Source organism: Phocoena sinus, chromosome 12 (genome assembly GCF_008692025.1).
Source record: "Phocoena sinus isolate mPhoSin1 chromosome 12, mPhoSin1.pri, whole genome shotgun sequence".
In the NCBI taxonomy this organism is placed as follows: domain Eukaryota; kingdom Metazoa; phylum Chordata; class Mammalia; order Artiodactyla; family Phocoenidae; genus Phocoena; species Phocoena sinus.
Genome location: NC_045774.1, coordinates 89,953,802 through 89,981,249, shown reverse-complemented (window position 1 = coordinate 89,981,249; position 27,448 = coordinate 89,953,802). Strand labels below are relative to the sequence as shown.

At 38.0% G+C, this 27,448-nt stretch overlaps 1 protein-coding gene across 2 annotated transcripts in view; it reads left to right on the top strand.

Moving 5' to 3' along the window:
* The first annotated feature begins 2,478 nt into the window (after window positions 1-2,478).
* Window positions 2,479-27,448, top strand: part of PHF3 (PHD finger protein 3) — a 103,800-nt gene continuing 78,830 nt past the window's right edge. The window contains exons 1-2 of one of the 2 annotated variants that reach the window (XM_032651073.1): window positions 2,479-2,822; window positions 15,054-15,322. In XM_032651073.1, coding sequence (XP_032506964.1) covers window positions 15,079-15,322 — 244 coding nt within the window. In that variant the 5' untranslated portion in view covers window positions 2,479-2,822; window positions 15,054-15,078. The remainder of the gene's footprint in view (window positions 2,823-15,053; window positions 15,323-27,448) is intronic. The other variant, XM_032651074.1, reaches the window with a different exon arrangement.

Sequence of the window (27,448 nt, the reverse complement as noted above, 5' to 3'; positions counted from 1 at the left end):
GCCTGAGTGGCTGGGAGCCATCTTTCTGAATAAAGCAGGCAGAGAAAGTGTGGGAAGGGAGCAAGCCCGTCAATCATGAGGTGCACAGCGTTCTGGACGAAGCCTCTAAATTCCATGATGATCTCAGTAAAATGAGTTCAGGATATTTTAGCCCCACTGTTTTGATCCCATGTTTAGGAATAAAAACATTTACATCTCTCTTAAACTAACCTGAAAGTGTGTCTGGTGTATAGAAAGTATTTTCCAGAGAAAACCCCATTAAATACATTTAATATTTTTACTGATTTTCTGTTCATTGCAGTTAACTCTTTCAATTTTTCCCCATCTTTACTCTGATGATACTGTAGGGATCAGTGTTTTAGTGATGACAAGCACTTTTTATGCCAAAATTAACCTTCGTATCTGCATCGTGAGCTGTCTTCCATGGCCACACTTTCTGCCAGGCTCAATTTTGCAAGATCCAAATTTTGTCAGTTTTCATTCTTTCATTTCTTTATAGTCATTTATAAATGTACTGTCAGTTTTCGCTATTGCTAGCTGTCTTGTTTTCTACCATATTTAATTTTCCTAAGTTAATTTGTTTTCAATATTACCAATACAATCTGATTTTTCAAAACGTCTTTTAACTGAAACAGCGTCATGCATTAAGTTAGAGCTGTTCCCAGTATTATTATGCTGGTCCTTTCTTCTAGTAACCTTTCTATGGATCGGGTAAAGAGACATAGCTTGTGTTTACATCTGGATGCAAAAAGCAAGACAAATGTGAACCTGGGTCCTTGGCTCGTTCAAAATAACAGTTAAAACATCATGCTCTGTGGCAAGCTGGTTGGCTTTTTAAGGATAGAAATTTTTGTTTTGTAAATGTGACAGGCTTATGGTTCCTATATTTTTTACTTCCATTTTGTTTTTTCATAAATTTATGAAAATTTCTCTAACAAGGTAAGTTTTCCCCCAGCTCCTCGAAGGGGATTTTCCATTTAATGATTTTCCATTCAAGCTCTACTGTATTGAATTCCTTTAGGGTGGAATTTTGTTTCTGACAATAATCTTACTCTTTTCTAATGACTTCTGCAAATTTCACATTGAGGTCCAGGAGAAGAGTAAAGATAAAGTTAGACTTAGTTTTGCAATTCATCCTAGACATTGCAAGTGGAAAAAACCCTTGACTATTCATTTCTATTCTCCTTTCTCAGAAAAACACTTTAAAAAAGAGAGATTGTAAAACAAGGTTCTGAGGGATTGATGAATCAAGACAGGGGATTGAATTCTAGGATTCCAGAATTAGGACAATCTAAACCTCCTTTGTGGAAGAGCATTTGGTTTGGAGAGTGCTTGAAATGCCACAAGACCGGAGAAAGTAAAGAACAGATCTTCACCACATGCCTGTGAGCTATTATTCTACTTGGCACTGCATCCTACAATGTGGCCTGCTGCTGGCTTGAGGCTTAAATCAACAAGTAAAGGTTTTAGAAGAGCACAGCAGGTGCTGGCTGGCTATCATTTTTTAGTGGGTACTGTCATGGTCCCTGCAGTTAGGAAACATTCCTGGTCCTTAAGGGGCTCATCTTGGTCTGGGGAATGACTAGCCACAATTACCCGACAGTGCTTGTTAAGGGCTGAGATAGAGGTCCGCCCAAGCTGCTGTGGAGGCACATAACCTAAACCAGTGGTTTTCAAACTTTTTGGTCTCAGAACCCCTCTTCGCTCTTAAAAATTACTGAGGGACATCCAAGAGTTTTTGTTTATATGGGTTAGTGATATGTATTCATATTTACCGTCTTAGAAATTAAACCTAAGAACAATAAAGAACATTAAAAAAACCGAAATTCATTGTTACCATAAATATTTATTATGAAAAATACATTTACCGACAAAATTTAATTTAAGAGTGGCATTGTTTTAAATTTTTGCAAGTATCTGCATTGTCGGGCTTCACGGAGGATGGCTGGATTCTCCTTTCTGCTTCTGCCTTAAATCGGTTGCTACACGTTGTTTCGGCTGAGGGAGATGAAGAAAATTGGGCCTTATACACATGCCATTGCAAGAGAACTGGAGACCCTCTGAAAGGGCTTGGGGGCCCCTCCGGAGATCCTCTGGCCACACTTGGGAACTGCTGACTTAGATCGGGAACATTTCTTGGAGGAGGCAGCTTGAGTCCTGAACGCAGACCGGCTCGCTAACAGGGGAACGACGAGGGCGAGGCGATTCACGACGGGACTGCGGTGCAAAGCCCGCAGGGATTCCTGGGCAAGGGGCTCAGTCCGCGCCACCCTCGCCCGCCATTCTGGAACACACACTCAATTCGTAAAAAGCACCTAAGGGGGAGCAGATCTGCCCATCAATATCACATTAAGCAGGAAGCTTTAGCGGTTACTACAACCGAGAAAGAGCAACTGTGTGTAGCCTTAGCCCTGGCCCGGGCGGTGCCGCGCCCTCGGAAGCCCGGGAGGCGCGCTGCGCGCAGGCGCGGCGCGGCCCCGGAACGGTAAACAGTGCGGTCACGTGACGCGACCCCGCTCCAGCCCCCGCGCCGTCGCCGCACGCCGATGGCTGCGGGGTCTTGCGCCGCCGCACGGTCCCCACAAGGCGAGCGACCCTCGGGCCCTGGGCGGCGGCGGCTGCAACGAGGATAAGGAGGGCGGCGCGGAAGACGGGACGGCGTGGTCCGCAGTGGCCGCCCGGGCCGTGAGGAAGCAGAGGCTGTGGCAGCGACGCCTGCGTCCTGCGCGTACCCCCTCTCGGCGTAGCCGGCCCCCTCCTCCGCGGCGGCGCGGCCACCATCTTCCTCTCGCTGCCAGTGGTAGCGCTCGTCGGCGGAGCTGGTGAGTTGCGGCGCGGCCGCGGCCGGGCGACGGGCGGCCCTCCCCTCCCCCAACCCCAGCCCCGCGCCTCCGCAGCCTCCCGCCCTCCGGCGGCCGCACTCCGCGCCTTCCTCCCGCGCAGCGGGAAGCAGCGGGAAGGCGCCTCTCGGCTTCTTGCGCGCCGCCCTCGGCTCGCCCGCGCCGCCTCTGCCGCCCGGGACCGTTTGGGCCGCTGTGGCGGGGCCGCCGGGCGGAGGGTCGGGGCCTCGGCCTCCCCGCCGGCTCCGCGCCCGGGCCTCGGGGTGAGTGCGCCGCCGCGCGGGCGCGCAGGCCGGGCGCCACGGCGGGCGCTGCCGGGGAGGCCCAGCCCGCAGGCCCCGACCCGGCCCTTCGGCATCGAGCTTTGGGCCCTGGCCCGGCAGCCGGCGCTGGCCTTGGCCGGGAAGCCGAGCCGGGTGCCCGCTGGTGGGGACGAGGAGTCGGCGCTCCATCCACCCTCCTGCGACCGCGCGCTTTTGTGCTCAGGACCCAAACTGTCGACTCCTTTTGCATAGTTTGAAATGAGAAGCCAGGAATCTGGCCTTCGATAATACGTGTAATTTAATGAGCCACTTGTCGATACGTGGGTGTTCATGGTGCTAAATAACTGATCACCTGACCCGGGGGGCGGGGAGGAGGGAGAAAGGGAGGGAATGTTGGTACCGCGCACAGTCCAGTGCCCCTTCTTTTCCCCCGCTGTGTATTGCCGGGTCCGATGACTTTTTCCCCATCTTTGAGTTTTTAAATGCTGTTTTTCGAAGACCGTGATTCGAAGTAATTTGAGTGTGTGCTTATTGGTGCTCAGGATTCGTTTGCAGAACATGATCATGAATAGTCATTAATGTAAGTGGCAACAACGACTTACTATCTTCCTAGTCTTGATCTTCATCACATATAGAGATGCTTAATTTAAAATGAAACATCAGTAGCTGATCCTTAGCAAATACGAGCTTTAGCACGTTATTTTGGGATGGGGGGGTGGAGATACAGTCAGCTACTTAGGGAGTGCTTAGATAGTACCTTGTTCTACTTAGTTACTGTTTTGGGTTCTAACTTGTCTTCGCTTTTCTAAACTGGTTGATTGAGATCTTCCAAAACTGTCTCCATTACTCATTCATTACGTACCATTTTTTGATTATTGAATGAAGTGTTTGGGATTGTGAAAATGTTGGTAGATGTGTTTCTCTGGTAGAGACAGTAGTCAAAGAACCAGGAAATCTTTGCAGCATTCTTGTTTTTGAATTTGTCTCTTCATTTCAGAGCATAAAAGGTGTTGTGTTGTGAAGATTATTGTTTCAGATAGTGATTACTTAACCGTCATTACCACTTAGACCTTTCTTAATTATTATTTTTCCCCAGTTCTCTTTACTGGCCATATATTATGATAATGAATTTTCTCTCCATCAGCATTTTCATCATCACTATTTTAAAATATATACTCCATTTCCCCATGATAGTAACAGAATTTAGGGAAGTACTTTTAATAGCTATCATTGCGCTGATGAAGCCACACACAGTTCAGTCAGTTTCTTAGCAGCAGAAAGACAGACACTCAACTGAAGTGAGCCAGTTGTTAAGTATGCAGAACTACAGCCTTAGAGTTTAAGCTTTATTTGGTAGCTGTATGGGAGATTTGTGAGAAGGATAACACATGAGTTAGTGATGGGACAAGTTTTCCCCCTGTTCCGTGCATGTTTTGTAGGTCCATTTACTGAAGAGCTTGAAAATATAATTTATTATACTGCTTTTGCATACTTTGGGAGGATAGTGAACTTCCTTATCGATCACACTGAATTAGTTATGCATTCTGTGCTGTTGGGATAGACCTCAGATAACTGTCTAGCTTATCCTGTGATATACTCATCTGTTGCATGTTCAGATAAGTCAAATCTATGAGAAGTGGTTTGTGTAAATGTAGGTGAAAAATAGCTTTGGTCCGAAGCGACTTTCAGGATAGAAAAATGGAAAGGAAGTTGTCTTTATATTAATCATTTAAGACCATAATATTAAAATTTGAATTGTATTGAGTATTGAAATCAGGGAAGGTTGATAATTTTTGACATATAATAGTATGCTAATAAAACTGTTTTTGATAAAAGTTAGTTTTGGGGTACTAAAATATAGATAATGGTTATCTTCCTTGACATGGTAATTTGGTACTTGCCTTTGTGATACATTTTGCTTTCTTTTTTTTTTTTTTTTTTTTTTTTTGCGGCACGCGGGCCTCTCATTGTTGCGGCCTCTCCCATTGCGGAGCACAGGCTCCGGACGCGCAGGCTCAGCGGCCATGGCTCACGGGCCCAGCCGCTCGGCGGCATGTGAGATCTTCCCGGACCGAGGCACGAACCCGTATCCCCTGCATCGGCAGGCGGACTCTCAACCACTGCGCCACCAGGGAAGGCCCAGTTTGCTTTCTTAAATGTGCTATTTTTATTATTTTTTTCTTTACACAGATTTCTCACGAAATCTTTTTTACTTAATAATTTTTGTCTGGAGGTAAGATCTTTATTATATTTAATGAAGAAATGAGGTTTATTGATTAGCATTTCAGGTTTGTGGCTTACCACCACACAGTGTCAGGGAGTGCAAGGTTCTTGGAGAGCTGACTTCTAAATATTTTTGTTCATCTACATCTCATCAATTCTTTTGGACACGTGGTTGCTGGATTTCTTTTCTGCAACAGTACATCTTGGGCTCTATTTCTTTCATTTCTTCTTTGAGCACCCTCTGAGAATCCTGGGGTATCTTTTCAGAAGCATAGACAATTTATTTTTTAACTACAAAAAATGACTTGGCAAGTAGTTACACATTTCTGATGCTGTTGCATTTTTAAGAACAGTAAAAAAACTTCTCTCTTAATGTTGCCCTTTGATTACACAGCAAATGATATTGACAGTATTGATTTGATTCAAAATATTTGAGACCCAGGTGCTGTTTGTACACTCAAGGAACATCATAATCTAGGTTGAGAAACCAGATTCAGACATGAGATGTTAAATCACTGTATTAAGAGTTAAAAGAGGAAGATATTTCAAGAGTTACAAAACACGTTGTGTGAGGAATTGTCAAATGTATAGACTGGACAATTACGGCCATGCAGCGTGTATTTAATATAGATCATTTTTTAATGGTCGGGATTAAACTTTTTATGATCGTTTGTATAATGGAGAGAGGATGGAGAGAAATAGTTAAGCAAAAACTTCAAAATAGTATCCTAAAGTTTTATCTTTTGGCACAGTCTAACTTTATTAGGAAAATTTTGAATGGCTTAGTAGATTGTACAGGAAAGCTAAAGTTTTAATTCACTCATAATTTGTATGAGATGGCCACATGAAACCATTCTAAAATTGTAGTTTATGAAAATAAATTGTGAAGTTTGTGGTCGATCACTTCCAAACTGATGTTTGTTCTATATACACTGAGGACAGCCATTTTATTTTTTATATGTAGGGAGTGGCTAAGTGCATATTTCCCAATTTATTTTGGAAGTGGGCATGTCACTTTGTTTCCAGTATTTTGACATGTGTTATGAATGTAGACTGCATAAAGTATAGTAGTTTAGAAGTGCAGGCTCAGGAATCTCACTGCCTGGATCCCAGTTTGGGTATACGGGCATACCTCTTGTATTGTGCTTCGCAGATACTGCATTTTTTACAAATTGAAGGTTTGTGGCAATCAAGCATGGAGCAAATCTATTGCCGCCGCCCATTTTTTAAACAGCATTTGCTCACTTTGAGTCTTCTCTGTCACATTTTGGTAATTCTCACAATATTTCAAACTTTTGCTTTATTACTATATTTGTTACGGTGTTTTGTGATCGGTGTTGATGTTACTATTGTCATTATTTTGGGGCACCACAAATCACAACTCTGTAAGATGGTGAACTTAATTGTAAATGTGTGTGTGTTCTGACTGCTCCATCGACTGGCTGTTCCTGTCTCTCTCACTCTCCTTGCGCCTCCCTATTCCTTGAGATGCAACAATATTGAAATTAGGCCAATTAATAACTCTACAATGGCCAGTAAGTGTCTAAGTGAAAGGAAGAGTCCGTGTCTCTCACTTTAAATCAAAAGTTAGAAATGATTAAGCTTAGTGAGGAAGGCGTGTTGGAAGCCGAGATAGGCCAAAAGCTCGGCCTCTTGTGCCAAACATCCAAGTTGTGGATGCAAATGAAAAGTTCTTGAAGGAAATTAAACATGCTATTCCGGTGAACACATGAATGAAGAGAGTGAAACAGCCTTACTGCTGTTACGGAGAAAGTTTTAGTAGTCTGGAAAGAAGATCAAACCAGCCACAACATTCTCTTAACCCAAAGTCTAATCCAGAGCAAGTCCTTATTAACTCTCTTCAATCTTGTGAAGGCTGAGAGAGGTGGGAAGATACAGAAGGAAAACTTGAAATTAGCAGAGGTTGGTTCATGAGGTCTAAGGAAAGAAGTCATTTCCGTAACATAGAAATGCAAGGTGAAGCAGCAAGTGCTGATGTAGAAGCTGCAGCAAGTTATCCAGAAGATCTAGCTAAGATAATTCATGAGGGTGGCTACCCTAAACAACAGGTTTTCAGTTTAGTCAAAACAGCCTTCTATTGGAAGAAGATGCCATCTAGGATGTTCATAGCTAGAGAGGAGAAGTCAGTGCCTGGTTTCAAAGGACAGGCTGGCTCTCCAGTTAGGGGCTATTGCAGCTGGTGACTTCAAGTTGAAGCCTGTGCTCATTCACCATTCTGAAAATCCTAGGGCCCTTAAAAATTATGCTAAATCTACTCTGCCTGTGCTCTGTAAATGGAACAAGAAAGCCTGCATGACAGCACATCTCTTTACAGCATGGTTTACTGAATATTTTAAGCTCACTGTTGACCTACTGTCAGAAAAAAAGATTCCTTTCAAAATGTCACTGCTGACTGACAATGCACGTGGTCACCCAAGAGCCCTGATGGAGATGGACAGTGGGATGAATGGTTTTCATGCCTGCTCACACAACATCCATTCTGCAGCTCATGGATCAAGGAGTCACTTCAACTTTCAAGTCTTATTTTTTAAGAAATACATTTTGTAAGGCTATAGCTGCCCTAGATACTGATTTCTCTGAGGGACCTGGGAAGAGTTAGTTGAAAACCTTCTGGAAAGGATTCACCATTCTAGACGCCATTAAGAACATCGTGATTCATGGGAAGAGGTCAGAATATCAGGATACACAGGAGTTTGGAAGAAGTTGATTTCAGTCCTTCGAAGGGTTCAAAGCTTCAGTGGCAGAAGTAATTGTAGTTGTGGCAGTAGCAAGAGAACCAGAATTAGGAGTGGAGCCTGAAGATGGGACTGAACTGCTGCAATCTCATGATAAAACTTGAATGGATGAGGAGTAGCTTCTGATGGATGAGCAGAGAAAGTGGTTTCTTGAGAAGAAATCTACTCCTGGTGAAGATGCTGTGAAGATTGTTGAAATGACAGCAAAGGATTTAGGTATTGCATAAACTTAATTGATAAAGCAGCTACAGGGTTTGAGAAGACTGACTCCAATTTTGAAAGAAGTACTGCGGTGGGTAGCATGCTATCAAACAGTGTGTCATGCTGTAGAGACATTGTGGAAGGAAGAGTCAGTCATTGCAGCAGACCTCATTGTCTTCTGGTTTCAAGAAATTGCCGCAGCTGCGCCAACCTTGAGCCGCCACCACCCTGGTCAGTCAGCGCCACCAGCATCGAGGCAGGACCCTCCACCAGCAAGGCGATTACAGCTTGCTGAAGGCTCAGATGATGGTTAGCATTTTTTAGCAATAAAGTATTTTTAACTAAGTTTTATACATTGTTTTTTTAGACATAATGCTATTGCATGTTTAATAGACTACAGTATATTGTAAACATAGCTTTTATATGCGCTGGGAAACCAAAAAATTGGTGTGACTTGCTTTATTGCGTGCAATATTCACTCTGTGTGGTGGTCTGGAACCGACACTGCAGTATCTTTGAGGTACATCTGTCCTGGGTATGTGACCTACACAATGGTCTGGGCCTCAGTTTGCTCCTCTGCAAAATAGAGGTAATAATTGCACCTACCTCACAGGGTTGTTGTGAGAAACCAATGAGATTCTCATACAGTATAGTTAGCACAGAGCCTGGCACATAGTACATGCTCAGTACATGTTAGCTTGGTCTGTTATCACTTAGGCCATAGTGTTGATGACTTGTACTGTTTCTGTGGTTAATCCAAACTGCTAGAGCCTCTCATAATGACAATAGGGAATGGTTGTAAACTTGGAAGGTAATTTTCTTACTAATAGCTAAGTAATTCTGCTTTTGCCAGTCTCAACTTGTACTCCATAGTTCTTTTTCTAGGTTCTTAGGTCTGCTTTGGTCTTAGTATGGCAGTCATCTTGGATTCTTATGTATTCTTTTTACCTGATAAATTCAGAAACAAAGTTAACGATCCTTGTTTTTTTTCTTACGTAGTATTGCTGGTAGATTCTAACCAATGAAACTGGACCAGAATTTGAAATGGGTGTGTAGAGCAGGTGATGAGGTTGCATTGCTTCTAGAATTGTACTTTTTAGAATTGTGTTACACCACACGTCTTAACCATTTAGTGATTTTCCTTGACTTTGTCTAGGAAGGATAACTTATTCATCTTTAACATTGTTATATCGTGGTGGTGAAGAACTGACCTTTGTGTCAGCGGATTTGAGTTCTAGCTCTGTCATTTATTCTGTAATATTGGGTGTAACTGCTAAGCTTTAGCTTTTCTCTTATAAATTGAGAATAATAATAATAGCTGCTTAATTGTGTGGCTGTGAAGTTTAATGACATTATACATTTTAGTTAGCATGGTGCCTGGCACATAATAAATAGTGAATTTAACTGTGTGAGGAGATAATGCAGGGCAGTGGTAAGTGCATTGACTTTTTTTTTTTTGCGGTACGTGGGCCTCTCACTGTTGTGGCCTCTCCCGTTGCGGAGCACAGGCTCCGGACGCGCAGGCTCAGTGGCCACGGCTCACGGGCTCAGCCAGTCCGCGGCATGTGGGATCTTCCCGGACTGGGGCAGGAACCCGCATCCCCTGCATCGGCAGGCGGTCTCCCAACCACTACGCCACCAGGGAAGCCCTGCATTGACTTCTCAATGAAAATTTTTGCGTTCAGATTTCAGGTCCACCACTTACTATAGCAAATAATTTAACCTGATTCCAGTTTTATTTATTTTTGTATAATCAAGATTATAATATAGCATTGTTGTGAGGAATAAATAAATGTAGAGCAGAGTTTCTTAACCTCAGCACTGTTTTTTGGCTGGCTAATTCTTTGTGGTGGGGCTTTCCTAGTGCACTGTAGTATGTTTACTAGATGCCAGTAGCATGCCCTCCAGTTTTGATGACCAAAAATATCTCCATTTTCGAATTAAGCCAGATGTCCTCTGGAGAGGCTTAATCACCTCTGATGCTCTGATGGAGAACTAATGTAAAGCATGTCGACCGTTGCCTGTCCTGAAGTTAGAGCACATTAAGTTTTATATATTATCATTGTTTTAGTAGTGGTACCTTTTTTTTTTCCTACTGCTCCTACTACTGCCTGTTAGAAATTTGCTAATAGTGAGCATGCCTGATGAATTGACAGCTTAATTTAATCTATGGTGTAGGGGTTGGAAGCAGTTCCATTCTCAGTGCCTTTGCATTTAGGTCTTTGCCTGAATAGCTGTTCCCCATTTATGCATGGATCACTCCCTCATTTCAGGTTTTGGCTCACATGTTGCCCTTATTAGCAAGGCCTTCATTTACTGTCTTACATAGAATACTCTCCTTCTCCCATCACTATTAACAGTGTTTAATTATTGTTCATAGATTTTATAATCTCCTGATATATATTTGTCCCCCCACCAACATACTCATACACACGCGCGCGTGCACCTTCGATAGCTTTAGTGACTTATTGGTAGGCTTATTCTGTGCAGTTTTTTAAGGAAGATATGATAAAATGCATAGTTTAACTTTCAGGATGTTTTTGAGAAGTTGAGGTAGTCAATTTTAGTTTGCTCTTAATTTAAAGGGGATTTTGGTAGAAGTGTAATTTTTTTCCCCTGTTGGTGTTTTCTAAATCTTTTTGCATTCTATTCATACACAAAATACTTAGAAAACAATATACACTGGTTTTATCAGTGTAAATGAAATTTGGCTGCAGTATAATTCTCTGAGTGACAGATGAAGCAAGTGGGAAATACCTCTGGACTCAGATTAAATTTTATTCAGGGTGTTAGTACTGATACTTATTTTTAGTTGTATTCTGAGTCTTTCTAAATGGTCCATTAGGACCAAACTCTGGCATTCATAATTAGCACCTGCTGTTCTTTTGCCTGGAGTAGCCTCTGGACCTTTAGGACCAGTCTCACATGTCACCTGCTTAGCCTTTCTTGGCCTCATGGATTTTACCTTCCTCTGTGGTACTGAGAGCCCTTCAGTATGACACTTTCATATTTTCTTGTGATGTTTATATGTTGTATTTGTTTATATGTCCATACTTGATTTTGGATTATGAGTTCCTTTGTTTTAATTATTAAATTTGTAATGCCAAATGTAAGGAAGCATTTAAGTAAAATTTCAGTGTAAAATTTCAGTGAAATGTCAGGAATTTGTTTTGTTTATTTATTTACTTATTTTTTGGCTGTTTTGTGCGGCCTGTGGGATCTTAGTTCCCCAACCAGGGATTGAACCTGGGCCCTCAGAAGTGAAAGCACGGAGTCTTAACCACTGGACCGCCAGGAATTTGTTTAAATCAAGCAATTTGTTTAACAGAGACACTGAATCATCTCTTAAATTTCTCAATTAGATCGATTATCTTTGTCTACATGGCTAGGTATTTCAGGACATTGTATTTTAGGTTAGTGTTCATTTTTTTTTTTAAGACCTTATTTTGGAGTAGTTTTAGATATATAGAAAAACTGCAAACATAGTGTAGAATTCCCATATACCCTTTATCTGGGTTTCTTGATTGTTACATCTGACATAATACTAATGTCTTTATCAGAACTAGAGGGTAACATTAGTATTAACTAAACTCCAGACTTTATTCTGATTTTACCAGTTTTGTTTTTCCACTACAGTCCTTTTTCTGTTCCATGACCCAAATCAGGATACCACATTGCGTTTAGTAGATTAGTGTGTTCGTGTTAAAGTAAGGTTAATATTTCTACAATTGGCTAACATTTGTTTTACAATTTAGCATGGAGAGTTTTAATTTTATTTTTGATACATTGAGCACTTGATATCTAAAACTGATTTTTTAAAATAAATGACTGTTTTATATTTCCATTCATTGTCACTTTTAAGATAATCTTGCGATATGGCTGTATACTGTGATTTTGGGCATTCTTCCTTTGGAATTGGCTCCAGAGCCTGTTGGAACCACTTAAGAAAATTCAGTCTTACCAATTTATAACAATTTCACAAAACAGTTCTGTAGAAATTGTTTTCTTTGGACCCATAAGTTTGGGGTGCTTTATACCATATTTTGTCTTGTAAGATCCCCAGTTGCATTGGCATATTAAAGGTGTCTTCCACAATGGTACCTGGTTAGTGAACACTTTTTGAATAAATTAAAGGTATTAAAGAAACGTAACTTTGTTATACCAGTCTTTCTCGACATTTGATGCTTTTATGCTAATCTGTTTTTTTAATCCAGGGCAACACACTTTATATAAGTCATACTAGTTTTGGTGGAAAAAAACCCACCCCATACTGGAAAATTAGGTTCACCCATCTTATTTACAGTATGCTTTACTTTTTTTTTAAAAAATTGATCTTTAAAGACTAAGTATTGTCTGCTATTGAGATTAAAAAATATGCCACAGGCTCTGAAGGCATGTTTTAGTAAAAGAGTTTAGTTTAGTAAAAGATTCACTAATAGTATCATTGAAAAAACAATATATTGCTCATTTAGATCACCCTTTAGAATGGGCTGGTTTTCGGTATAGCTAGGTGATTCCGAGCCATGTAACTGTACCTTCTGAATGTTGTGAATGTCCCCACCACTTAAATGTACACAGGCAGAAGTTGGTGCAACAGAAAGACTAACCTCAGGTGAAGTTTGTAGAATTTCCCAGACTTGTGTTGCTATGGGAATGAGTGTGTTGTCAGTAGATTCAGCATATTGTTTTTATAAGGAAAGTCAACCATTTGTTTCTAGAGCTGGAATTGCCTTTGTTTTCTTTGTTTCATCTGGGATGCAACTCTGAAGAGGAGGTTGTTTCGGCTTGTGGTAAACTTTGTATTCCATCATATTCAGATAAACAAATTTGATAGTTCTAGCTGATTAATTTTGTAATTAATATTTAGTAATGTAATATTTAGTTATGTTTTTGTAAGTTATTTTTAATTACCAGAAATTTATTATGCTAAAATTTCTTTGGAACCTAAAAATGTATTGGTGGAAGTATTGGTGATATATGATAATTGAGCCTTTCTTAGGTACTGAGATCAGATAGTTTCAGGGAATTAAAACTTTTCCTGACTTTTCATCACCATTGTAGCTCACAGTTTTCTCTGAATGTTATAAAGAATGCATGTAAGCTAATCAGCCAATCAAACAGTTAACATTTTATTTCGGTGCTTTATTAATATTTCAATATAACTAAGTTGCAAAATTTAAGAAGAGATACTGAAATCCTATATTTAGCAGAGGATTAACTTTTGTGAGAATGAGGAAATTTTCTTTCCTTTTCTTTAAATTTTAAATTGAGTTACAGTGAACTGCGTCCATTTAAAGTGAACGGATTGGTGAATTTTGGTGGGTATATACACTCATAAAACCACTACCACAGTCCAGATTTAGGACATTTTCATCATCTTCCAAAATATATTCCTGTTCCTTTGCAGTCAGTTCCCTCTCTTATCCAATGCCCCAGGCAACTACTGATTTGTTGGAAAATGTTTTTAAAGAAGATCCTTTAATGAGTCAAATCTAGTCAATTTCTAGCTTTGTAGCTCAGTGTGAAAGGGTAGAGTTACCACCTTGGGCTATGTAGCCTTGAAACCTGGGTTTGAATCTTTGGCTCTGTTTTGTGACTTTGGGGAAGATGTTTAAACTATTTAAATGCATTTTGTCTACAAAACAAGGATAGTAATAGAGTGTATTATTTATTATCACTGGGCATAAATGAATTAAAAATGTAGGTAAAATGTTCAGCGGCATATAATATATACCTGGTAAATTGTATAATATTTTTGAACCTCGGGGAAAGAATTCAAGGACAGTTGGAGGAAATTTTGGTAGATTTGGAGCTAAGAATTTTGGAATCCAAGAAGTTCTGGGTTAATTAGTGGAATTTTCTAGCTAACTGAATATTACTAGATTTTATTTAGTTGACTCTTGCCCACCACCCAAAATACACTGGTTCAGTATTCTCTGAAACCAGCTTTTGATAATCGAGGCTCTTCCGGAGCATGAAGTGACCTTTTCTGAGCAATGCCTGGAGTGTAGGTATAGTTCAAATAGGAGATCAGCTCCATATCTTTATAAACAGCACATAACTCACTAAAATAAATTTAAGTCTGTGATATATTGGTTTGTCATTTATCTCATTTCATCTTAAAAGGGGTTCCCCCCCCCACAATGTGTGTATGTGCACGTCTGTGCCTGCGTGTATGTAGTTTTTTGAGTTTTGATTTGTTGGGTTTAGTTAATAGTTTCTTTCCGTTTTTTCTCTTTACTCCTACGAAAAACCCTTTTTGTCTTTCTTTAAATAATTTAAATGCATTGTAAATAAGACAAGGCTATTTTACAGTTTTAATAGGTATGGGACAATAATTTAAATGATTTGGTTTTAGCTCTTTTATATGGATTTTTATTAATAAGCAGTGTCTGAGTCTTAATTTATGAAAAGATTATGGTTAAAAACATATGGTTTTTATGGTTTAAGCCATGTAATTCTTTCAAATGTGTCAAATTAATGGACTATATATACATAGTTTTTTTTTTTCCCTAAAAAAGTGAATTAAGTAAACATTTAATAGGATCTCTGGTAAAATGAAATTTTACATGCATGATGAAGAAACATTGTGTAGCAAAGATTCATACTACATGTCCAAATGTATATTCTAAAAGCAGTGAGGATTTTTTTTAAACCATTCAGAAATACCAAAGTGTGTTCTAGACTCAAAACTATTAAAATAATTTGGTTTTAGGTGATTATCAATTGATAGCTTTATTTCTTATGGTATTTTTTTTGTCTTTCTATAGGGCTGAAAGACACACAGAAGTCTTCATGGATATAGTTGATACATTTAATCATTTAATTCCTACTGAACACTTAGATGATGCCCTATTTCTAGGATCCAACCTGGAGAATGAAGTCTGTGAGGATTTTAGTACAAGTCAAAATGTCTTAGAGGACTCGCTGAAGAACATGCTCAGCGATAAGGATCCTATGCTAGGATCTGCAAGTAACCAGTTCTGTTTGCCTGTTTTGGATAGCAATGATCCCAATTTCCAGATGCCTTGTTCAACAGGTAATTCTTACTTTTTTTTTTTTTTTTTTTTTTTAGTCTGCAATTTAAAGTAAAGATTTTTTTTTTTTTTTTAGATGAGGGTAGTGCATTTAGGGTTCTTTTCTTTGAATTTAGAGCTCCTTTTCTAGGCATCACAATTAGAATTTAAAATTTAAATTTTCTTCTAAGGAATGTGGAATTATCTTCAAGGATATTGTGGATATATAGGGTTACCATATAATTTGTCATCTAGAATGGGATGCTCTTTTGAGAATCATAGGGGGTGCTGTTCATAATTACATCATGACAACAGGTCATGATTGGGACTCTCTCTAGCAAATAGGGATTGCCTTGCCAATGGGGACATGATGTCATCCCAGGCCTATTGGAGTCAAGGGGAATGGCTGAATTGACCTTTTTCAGTGCCCCTCCCTGCCCTTCAAATTTAATACTTTGTGTGCTCCCATTTCAGATCTTTTAGTATCTTGTATTTGTATTTCAAAACCAGAGAAAGAACTGTAGACCTTTGCTGTCCAGCATAGCAACCACTAGCCACTTATAACTGTTGGCCTAATTGGAGATGAAATGAGTCTGGTCCTAATTGGAGATGTGCTCTAAAATGCACATTTGATTTCAGTGTGAAAAAGAGATTGTAAAATATTTCATCAAGTTTTAAAAATGTAGATTACACATTGAGGTGATATTTTTGGTTAAATAAAATATTGTATTAAAATTAATTTCACCTGTTTTTACCCTTTTTTTTTTTTTTAAAGTGGCTCCTTGAACATTTAAAATTACTTATGTGGCTTGCATTATATTTCCATTGGACAGCACTGCTTTAGGATCTATAGTTGAAGTAACTGAAAGATAGTAGCTTTCAGAGGATAATAACTTTCTGTAGGGCTAATCAAATTCTTAATAAGAGATTACTTCAGAGATACATTAATATGTGGAAAAAATATGTAGGTGTTCCTTTATAAAGCAAAGAAAATATTACAACGAACTTTGGAGCAATTAGCTATTCTGTAAGCTAAAATTAGACGAAGGAAAATCAGCTTCACATGGAGAAGCTAGGCTTTTTTCCCCCTCTCCGTTCCCTAGAGTAGCTCAGGTTTACGTGGTGGTGGTCAGTTTTTCAATAACTCTAGACTTTTTCTGCACTACAGTTTTTCAGTATTTTTCATTTCCTTTTAATATTTTCTGCGTAATATTTTGATATAATAATAAAGTCTGGTTTAGGTGGCCTGCTATTCATCAGATTTGTCAGATTTCTCTGCCTGAAGACTCAACACTTTGGCTTCTAGGAATTTTTTCATTTTAACAACTCCTTAATACTGAAGTCTTTTGAATTGTTTGTTAATAATGGTATATCTCTGAATTATATACATTGTGTTGTGTTATCTCATAGGTTTACATTGTTTTTGTTGTTGTATTCTTAAATGTTTTAAAGCTTTTAAAATTTTGTTTTATGTTTGCACTGTTCCTGTGTCAGTACAATATATCTAATTATTGTGAAGCACTTTTGACACTGGTTATATGCACAAAGTTTCACAGTTTAGTCTAAATTCAGGAAGAATGTTTATTGAATACATATGTGCTTATTACTAGAAATACAGTAACCGTTTCAGGGATGTTATATTGGACCTGGAACTGGCAAATGTATCATCCTTTTAGACTTTGTTATAAAATTACAGCCCCTTAGAAATACTGGTATTCTTACTTGCAGTCTTTTTTTTTTTAAATTTCTGTCGATGTGAAAAGTTTTTTTTTTCATATGAAAAGTCTCTTTGGTTGAACATTTCTTTTGCTAATAGAAGACTTAGAACATCTTTATTGAAGTACTTAAATTTTTTTGAGGTCTGATTAATACTGTATACGATTTCATTGTAAACTATTTTATTTAAGAATCTGTAAGTAGAAATATTTTCTCAATTTTCCTATTTTAAATTTGTTTGCTACAATTATTTATTTTGGTTTTAAAACAGAACTATTTGTGTTAATATATATGATATATATTTATATGCTTTTAAGATATGTAAGGGAATATGTGGGGGAAACTTAAAATTGTAAAGCTCTTTATAGGATTGCTTAGATCTCATTGTGCCATCAGGCAGGGGATTTATTTTGACTGTTTCAAAGTTCCTTTTGCCCTTTGGGATATTTGGTTTGGTAAAAGGCCAGTAAATTTTCTAATGATAGCAAACTGGAAAATATTAAAATTAAAAAAAAATTTGTTTTGAAATAGAAATTCTGTTGTAAACTATTTAGTGAAAACCATACATGGACACCTTCTATAAGTTTTCAGCTATTCACAAACTGCTTCAACTTTTTGCTATAAAATAAAAATGACATAGTTCTTACCCAGATGTTTGTACCTGGCTCTATACGTTTTTACTACTTGTCTTGACTGAAGCATAACAGGGAAATGGCTCTATCAGTACTCCTCAGGCCATTGAAAGCTATAGATTATGGTTATTTTGTAACCTTGGTCTTAGTGCGAAAGGTAGCAAACAATAACTGCTGTCTTGTTCTCTACGCTTCTGGTGTAGGTTGGTTTGCTGTAGTTGTTAAAGACCAGTTGTTGAATGTCTTGCATTATATTTCAGCTGTCTCCAGAAATCATAGAGAAGCTTTAACAATTATAAAAAATAGGAAAGAAAATGGTAGATTACTTTTAGTGCTCTGCAGGTGCACAAAAGTTAGGATGCTTACTTACTGTTTCATTTTGAGAGACAATAAATAGATTTCTGATCCTCTTTTTGAATGCTTTTGACTCCATAAAGTATTTCTTTATGTAAATGCAGTGTTTGCATATGGTTTTTTTTTTTTTTTTTTGGCTGTGTAGGGTCTTCGTTTCTGTGCGAGGGCTTTCTCTAGTTGCGGCGAGCGGGGGCCACTCTTCATCGCCGTGCACGGGCCTCTCACTGTCGTGGCCTCTCTTGTTGCGGAGCACAGGCTCCAGACACACAGGCTCAGTAGTTGTGGCTCACGGGCCCAGTCGCTCCGTGGCATGTGGGATCTTCCCAGACCAGGGCTCGAACCCGTGTCCCCTGCATTGGCAGGCAGATTCTCAACCACTGCGCCACCAGGGAAGCCCCCGCATATGGTTTTTAGATTTACCCAGCAATACACTTTATTTTTAAAATTTGTTATTTATTTTTTAAAATATCCTTATTGGAGTATAATTGCTTTACAATGTTGTGTTAGTTTCTGCTGAACAACAAAGTGAATCAGCTATATGCATACATATGTCCCAATATCCCCTCCCCCTTGAGCCTCCCTCCCACCCTCCCTATCCCACCCCTCTAGGTCATCATGAAGCATAGAGCTGATCTCCGTGTGCTATGCAACAGCTGCCCACTAGCCATCCATTTTACGTTTGGTAGTGTATATATGTCAATGGTACTCTCTCACTTCGACCCAGCTTCCCCTTCCCCCACCGTGTCCTCAAGTCTGTTCTCTACGTCTGCATCTTTATTCCTGCCCTGCCACTAGGTTCCTCAGTACCGGTTTTTTTTTTTTAGATTCCATATATATGTGTTAGCATATAGTATTTGTTTTTCTCTTTCTGACTTACTTCACTCTGTATGACAGACTCTGGATCCATCCACCTCATTACAAATAACTCAATTTTGTTCCTTTTTATGGCTGAGTAATATTCCATTGTATATATGTGCCACATCTTCTTCATTCATCTGTCGATGGACATTTAGGTCGCTTCCATGTCCTGGCTATTGTAAATAGTGCTGCAGTAAACACTGTGGTACGTGTCTCTTTTTGAATTATGATTTTGTCAGGGTATATGCCCAGTAGTGGGATTGCTGGGTCGTGCGGTAGTACTATTTTTAGTTTTTTAAGGAATCTCTGTACTGTTCTCCATAGTGGCTGTATCAATTTACATTCGTACCAACAGTGCAGGAGGGTTCCCTTTTCTCCACACCCTCTCCAGCATTTATTGTTTGTAGATTTTTTGATGATGACCATTCTGACCGGCGTGAGGTGATACCTCATTGTGGTTTTGATTTGCATTTCTCTAATGATTAGTGATGTTGAGCATCTTTTCATGTATTTGTTGACAGTCTATATATCTTCTTTGGAGAAATGTCTATTTAGGTCTTCTGCCCATTTTTGGATTGAGTTGTTTGGGTTTTTTTTGATATTGACCTGCATGAGCTACTTGTGTATTTTGGAGATTAATCCTTTGTCAGTTGCTTCATTTGCCAGTATTTTCACCCGTTCTGAGGGTTGTCTTTTTGTCTTGTTTATGGTTTCCTTTGCTGTGCAAAAGCTTTTAAGTTTCATTAGGTCCCATTTGTTTATTTTTGATTTTATTTCCATTTCTCTAGGAGGTGGGTCAAAAAGGATCTTGTTGTTATTTATGTCACAGAGTGTTTTGCCTATGTTTTCCTCTATGAGTTTTATAGTGTCTGGCCTTACATTTAGGTCTTCAATCCATTTTTAGTTTATTTTTGTGTATGGTGTTAGGAAGTGTTGTAATTTCACTCTTTTACATATAGCTGTCCAGTTTTCCCAGCACCACTTATTGAAGAGGCTGTCTTTTCTCCACTGTGTATTCTTGCCTCTTTTATCAAAGATAAAGTGACCATATGTGCTTGGGTTTATCTCTGGGCTTTCTATCCTGTTTCATTGATCTGTATTTCTGTTTTTGTGCCACTACCCTACTGTCTTGATTACTGTAGTATAGTCTGAAGTCAGGGAGCCTGATTCCTCCAGCTCCGTTTTTACTTTCTCAAGATTTCTTTAGCTATTCGGGGTGTTTTGTTTTTCCATACAAATTGTAAAATAGTTTTCTCTAGTTCTGTGAAAAATGCCATTGGTAATTTGATAGGGATTGCATTGAATCTGTAGGTTGCTTTGGGTAGTAGAGTCATTTTCACAATGTTGAGTCTTCCAGTCCAAAAACATGGTATATCTCTCCATCTGTTTGTATCATGTTTAATTTCTTTCATCAGTGCCTTATAGTTTTCTGCATACAGGTGTTTTGTCTCCTTAGGTAGGTTTATTCCTAGGTATTTTATCCTTTTTGTTGCAATAGTAAATGGGAGTGTTTCCTTAATTTCTCTTTCAGATTTTTCATCATTAGTGTATAGGAATACAAGAGATTTCTGTGTATTAATGTAGTATCCTGCTACCTTACTAAATTCATTGATTAGCTCTAGCAGTTTTCTGGCGGCATCTTTAGGATTTTCTATGTATAGTATCATGTCATCTGCAAACAGTGACAGTTCTACTTCTTTTCCGATTTGGATTCCTTTTATTTATGTTTCATCTCTGATTGACGTGGCTAAAGCTTCCAAAACTATGTTAATAGTGGTGAGAGTGGGCAACCTTGTCTTGTTCCTGATCTTAGAGGAAATGCTTTCAGTTTTTCACCATTGAGAATGAGGCTGTGGGTTGGTCACATGTGACCTTTAGTATGTTGAGGTATGTTCTCTCTGTGCCCACTTTCTGGAGAGTTTTTATCATACATGTTACCCAGTAATACATTAAAAAAAAATTCCAGTAAGTGAGGAAATTCATTAAGTGTTTGGGAAGTGTTTGATCTTGATCAAACCAATTATTTGTATTCTTAAAAATTCCTGTTATCCTTAAAATAAAACTAATATTTTCCCAAGTAATAGGTTCAAGATACTGACTATATTGGTTATATACTATGTGAGGAATGTATTAAAAATCATTGAAGTGGTGTGTGAAAAACTGGCATTATCAGTGTCATAAAGAAATGTTAATTTTTTTCTTACTTTACAAACAAATGCATGCCCCTTTTATGTAGACAGCTATGATTCATAAGTGTGAAACAAACCTTGTATTTCTGAGCCATTTCTTTACATGGTATATTGAGTAGAAATGTTCAGTGGCTGTAATTTGATTTATTTCTTTAAGACCAGGAAGATGGGTACACTATAGATAATATGGATATTCAGAGCAGCCTGTCATTTACATAGTGCTTGTAGCTACTGCATCTTTCAGTGAAACCAAGATGTCCTTTCCAGGCTATATCATGGATTGCAAAACCATCATTCACTAAATTAAAAAAAAAAAAAAATCCCTCCTGTAGCATGATTTTTGGAGATTAAAAACATCAAACAGTGAATTTAGTATCTTACATATTTGTTAAGAGTTGATTCATATTGTGTATTTAAGTGTTTTTTCAGTTTTATAGAAATTCATATTGTTTAGTTTTTTCAGTTGTAAATTTCTGCTAGCATGCATATGTGATAGTTGTTTCCTATCAAGAATGCCATTGATAATATATAACATCAAGTAGCATTGTTTAATAAGAATTTCAGCTTGTGCTGCCTTTCTTCTAAGCAAAGTATTGTTAATACATGTTAAGACTGGTTTTACAAGTTTTTTAGCAGTAGTGTGATTTGGTCCTTTTTTTATCACACAGATTTTTAACTTAATCGTAGCTCTGTAGTTTGGGGCTTCTTCATCATTAGAGGCAGAATTCATCTGTGTAATATTTTAAAAATTATGGTACTTGTTCTGAAAAGATGATTGTTGTACTTTTGCATCATTGAGATTTATTTAAAAGGTATGTATAAGTTTTCATGGCTTCGTGCTTCTCTTGGACAACATTTCAAATCAGAACATTGAACTAAACACAGTGGACCTCTGGTCCAATAAAATTCAGTTGTCAGATATTAATTATTGTTTTCCTTATTTGTACTTTATTTGTGGGGGCAGCACACTCTTTGTGCAAATTTATTGCACCTGTCGATCCAAGTACACATATACATTCATTACGCATTTGCACTGGGGTCTTTTTTTCACTGTTTTTATTACTCTGAGTAGTATTTATGGATTTTTTTTAAACTTAGGTGCCTAATGAACATCTTTTTGCCGTTGATCTTATTTTTGAGAGTTGCATTTGAACAAGAAGATACAGATTTATAGTACATGTAAAGTAGTCATGCAAATGAGATGAACATATATTGGTTAAGATAAAGCATGTGCTCTTCAGTTGAATGTTAGTGGCGAGTAACTGATTAGCCTTGTAAGAACATTCATAGTCTTTAAGAATAAAACTTTATTTCTGTAAGATTGATCATTAATATTATATATTTTGAGTTATACTTAGAGGGGTTTTGGTGAAAGTGGGTGTGTATAGAAGAGAGCAACCAGAAAAGAGAGGCAAAAACACCTTGTAGAATTAGCGGAGAAGAGAAAATGCTGGGAAGTGGAAAGAGTAGGACATGACAGCAGCCATAGATCCTTGAAAGTTTGTCACATTGACAAGAGATTTGACTTTTATGGAAAGTGGGAAAGAGGTAGATCCAGTAGGTTGCAGTTAGAAGACAGAGTTTAATTGGCTAAAAGGAAGAACTTGGGGTTCCCTCATATAGAGTAATAGGTTCCCAGGGGACGTGGCATTTACACTTTTGCTGGGTATGACCACCCTGACCAAGGTGTTGTATTTCATTGGGGATTCATGTCTCATGTAGTTTCTGTTAGGTGACTTCTTATGGTCAGTGCCCTTCTAGAGTCCTCTGTCATTGTGTGTTCTAACGTAAAGTGTCTCTGTTTTCTTTATTAGAAATTAGATTGTTTGCTTTAATTCTAAATCTCATTTGTAGGCTTAATGTATTTCAGTGCTTCTTTAAATTATTTGAAATATGACTTTAAAAGCATAGTAATAACTACATTTATGTAAGCAACTTTTCATTGCTCTTAATTCACTCTGTTCCATCTTATTTCTTCTACTCTCTCTGTGTTCAATTTAGACATTTTAAATAGATTGTCAATTTTTCTCAAACAGGTAGTTTTCATTAATCACTGCTACAAGTGGTCCTTACTACCAAAATAACAGAATTGAACTCAGAGATAAAACAAATAAGCCCTTTAATACCAACACTAAATATCACTTTCTAAATTCAGAAAATGCAGAGAGAGGGAATTTTTGGCCCAAGGCTAGAGTTTTCCAGTTTATGGTTTTAGTTTGTATATTTTGTGGCCTTTCTCTGTTTTACCTCTATTTGATTCAGTTGACTTTTGCTTTCCTTAGCTTGATATGGTATAAAGCAGAACATATTTTAATTTTACTTTGCATTGACTGAGCAAAAAAATTAAAAATTAAAAATGTGGAATAACATTAATCATGTCTTCATCACTATGCCCCTAATATCTTTCCGTTTCTTCCTTTCACCTGTTACTTACAGTTCACTCTGTATTACTATTTTTTAGCTTGCATTTCTGTGCTGTTGTATAGCAGGCCTCATTATCCACGGTCTTGGGCATGCTCCTGGAGTTATTCAGTCTTCCTGCCTCCCAGCGCCCTCTGTCGCTGTCCTGTCCCTATCTGGGTTTGCTGTTCTCCAGGCCTGTCGTATGTCTGTCGTCCCTAGTGTCGCTACCTTCCTTGAGTGGAGCTGTTGTCTTCCTGGATTTCATCTCCCTCTCTTTCTCTATGCCCTCTTAATGACATTCTTAGTACCTTTCTAATATTATTACACTTGACTAATAATTTGCCTTTATAGAGAAAAGAATTGATTATCACCTTTTCTTAAAGTTTTGTGTCTGATATTGCTGATGGGTTGGTTGCCTAGGTTTGTATAAGGCTTGTTGCTTTGTCAGGTGGCCTTTTCTGCACCCCCACTTTAGGATCTTCTTATCTTTTGGTGTTTAGTCTTTGACTTATTTTTGTTGGCACTTGGTGGGCCTTTTCATTTTGGAGAGTGATCAGTTCTGGGAAATTTTCTGTGTTTTCTCTGCAAACTCCTAGGAGATATTGGCCCTTCTGGATTAATTGCCCATGTTTCATGTCTCTTTCTTGCATCTTTACCATCATTTTGCTCAATGTCTTTTTAGAGATTCACTGCCATATTTTCCATCTCTTTGAATATTTAATTTTGAGAGTCACTATTTCTAAGAAGTCTTCTGTTCTCTTTATTCATACCATTTTAAAATAGTGTTCTGTGTCATAAATATATGTAAGGGTTTCTTTACAGTCTGAATTCATTTTCCTGTTTGTTTATTTTGATGTTTCCCATAGTGTTGCAACCTTTCCCCAAATGATTATTTTTGGTTGCTTGTTGTTTAAAATGGGAGGAGATAGGAAGCTTTAAGTTTTGCCTTCACATACATGAGTGCTCTTAAGATCAAGGCTCTAGAAAAATTAGGATAAGTTTTCTTTCTTTTTTGTAAGTTCTTTTAAAAGAACAAAGGAGATAGTAGGTATTCAGTAAATTTTTTAACTGAAAAAAAAAGTAAAAGGAAAAGAATACAAGGAACAGAAAGAAGTAGGGTAGTGGGACCAAAGGTTAAGATAGTAAATAAAGTGCTGTCTGCAGGTGGGGTACAATTTTGGCTCTCAGATTTCTAGCAGTTGTGGAAGAGGAAAACAGGTAAAAACAAATCTGGTGCCCAGGAAAAGGAAGACTATTTCTGATACTAAAACTAGGAAGACATTTTATCCACAGTTTTATTGTGATGTGATATAATAAAAGATAATCCTTAACTACATACTTTCAATGAACATAGGGCTTTTTCTTATGATATCCCTCATTATGTATCCCAGTATAAGCAGTATTACAGGAACTAATATAATGAATGGTCTGACCCAGTCCCCTGTTAGATTTTAGGTTATTTTTCAAACAACTCGCCTTTGATATAATTTTTTAACACCAGATTTCTAAATATATTGAGAAATATAATGTTCTGTCTGAGAACTGTTGGGAATGCAATTATTGCCCCCCCCCTTTTTTTTTTTTTTTTGCCAGCTAAGTGCATAGACAAGCTTTATAAACAAACAGGGCTGTGATGGGATATGAAAATTTAAAGGCACTGATGGGGGCATCTGGGTGAATAGGAGGGTGCTCTGCCCTCCCTGGGTAGAGCCAAGATTTTTCTCACAAAATGATTTTGGGACCCTCTGTAATGCATGAATAGGCAGGAGAAGCCTAATTTCAGACATAAATGAAGATCATTCTGGCATAGGTAACTTTTGTTTTATAGCCGTGGTTAAAGTGGCAACTTGTTGAATAAAATTCATAGATTTCTATCCCCTTTAGTTCCAACTGATTATTCTTGCAGTTTTCTTCCAGTCATGGCAGGACTGCAGAATCCCTTGTTGCCATTTTCACCATAATCATTGCCTAGATTCTTTTAGAACTCTTTAGGCCTGTACTTTCTACTTCTACCCCTTTTACTTTTCTCTCTTCCTATTTATTTTGTTTGCTTTAGTTGAGAATGTTCTGAAAAGATTTCTGAACTGGAGCTACTGTTGTTGGTACTGCCCTCTGTGGTCTCTTCTTCCCTAAAATACCTTCTTTCTCTAATTTTGATCTTTTATCATAGACTTTTGATTATGTCTCTAAGTCCATCTTGAATGATAAATCAGTTACTCAATGTGTAATTACATAGCAAATAGGTGAATTGTCATGGGATGATTAATTAGAAGTTTACTAAAACAGAGGAATCCAAAATGATGACATTGTTCCAAACACAACTGATTTTATTCCTTTTGTCTGGTAAAGATATTTTCCTGTAACCAGTTTAAGATTAGGATGAGAGCATTTTACTGCTTGGTTTGTACAACTCCAGTGAGTACCAATCAGAGAATACAGTGTGAATCATGCCCCCTTGAGTGGATAGCAGCCTAGGATAGTTAAAGGGAATGAACATTAATTTATTTTTACATATTTTAGATTTTTTTAAAAAAATTATTTATTTGGCTGTGTTGGGTCTTCGTTGCTGTGCGTGGGCTTTCTCTAGTTGCAGCGAGTGGGAGCTACTCTTCGTTGCGGTGCGCGGGCTTCTCATCCTGGTGTCTTCTCTTGTGGAGCATGGGCTCCAGGCGCACGGGCTTAAGTAGTTGCAGCACGTGGGCTCAGTAGTTGTGGCTTGCGGGCTTTAGAGCGCAGGCCCAGTAGTTGTGGCGCACGGGCTTAGTTGCTCCGCGGCATGTGGGATCTTCCTTGACTAGGGCTCGAACCTGTGTCCCCTGCATTGGCAGGCGGATTCTTAACCACTGCGCCACCAGGGAAGCCCCTATTTTTAGATATTTTAATTTAAAATGATGTCTGATAATTATTTGATTACATTGTGGTGATTTAAATAGTTTTAAGTTTTCTTAAATAGGAGAAATAGCACATCTGGTAAATCTCACTGTAAGACCACTGGTTTGGAACCCTAGTCTAAAACTTGATTTCTCTCTGTGATTATTGGACTACTACCTCCTGGTGGTGGTGTACTCTAATTGCAAGAAAAGAGAAAACTGTCACCTGTGTTTTGAGTCAGAAAGGCAAGGTATTTTTTTCTCTTGTCAGAACAAAGTATAATCTGATAATTTTATTGTTTTTGTCACTGTCTGGAAATATTCTTTTTTTGTTATTTAAAAATGTAGAATTCATAAAATATGGCTGGTACAATGTTTTGAAGAGAATACATGTCAGATTTTAAAGATATCTTAAATTGTATTAAAATACAATTTAAAATACAAGAAGAACATAACAGACATGAGTCAGTTCTGAAGATGTATAAATTTGAATTTACTTTTCTCTTTAAAAAGGTTAGGAATGGGCATATTTTCAGATTAGCTTTTCACAAGCTTTTTAAACCCATAACTGTTGATTTAGAATAATAATACAGGGAGCCTGACCTGTGCGTCCTGGTTTTGTGCAGAGGTATGAAAGAGAAGTGTTTTTAAACCCCTTGTCCTACACCATTTTGAAAACATGTATTATGCTTGTTGTTGACCATCTTTTATTTTCTTTCTTTTCAGCTGAATTCCTTTCCACCTCATTCTTTATCTGCAAAATGTTTTTTTTCTCCAGAATTAACTGCTTACTCTGTCTATAATGAAAATTAATTTTTATACCTTGTCTGTGATCTTAGCTCAGAATTTAAGCAAGTAGGCTTATCACATTAGTATATAGCTAATTTAAACATGATTGTTAACTCTCTAACAGTTCCAGAACTATTTGCATTATTAAATGCTTTCTAATGCAAGTGATCTCGCAATTATTTGAGGTTTGTACATTTTAACATAGTGGAGTAAAAGTTTTATGGTACCATGTGTTGATAGTGGGTAGTATTCTTCAGGCAGGGAGGCTAATAGTCTATGATTTTGCAATTTGAAAGACTAGGGTTCTTAATTTCATAATTGTTTAATGTGGTACCAAC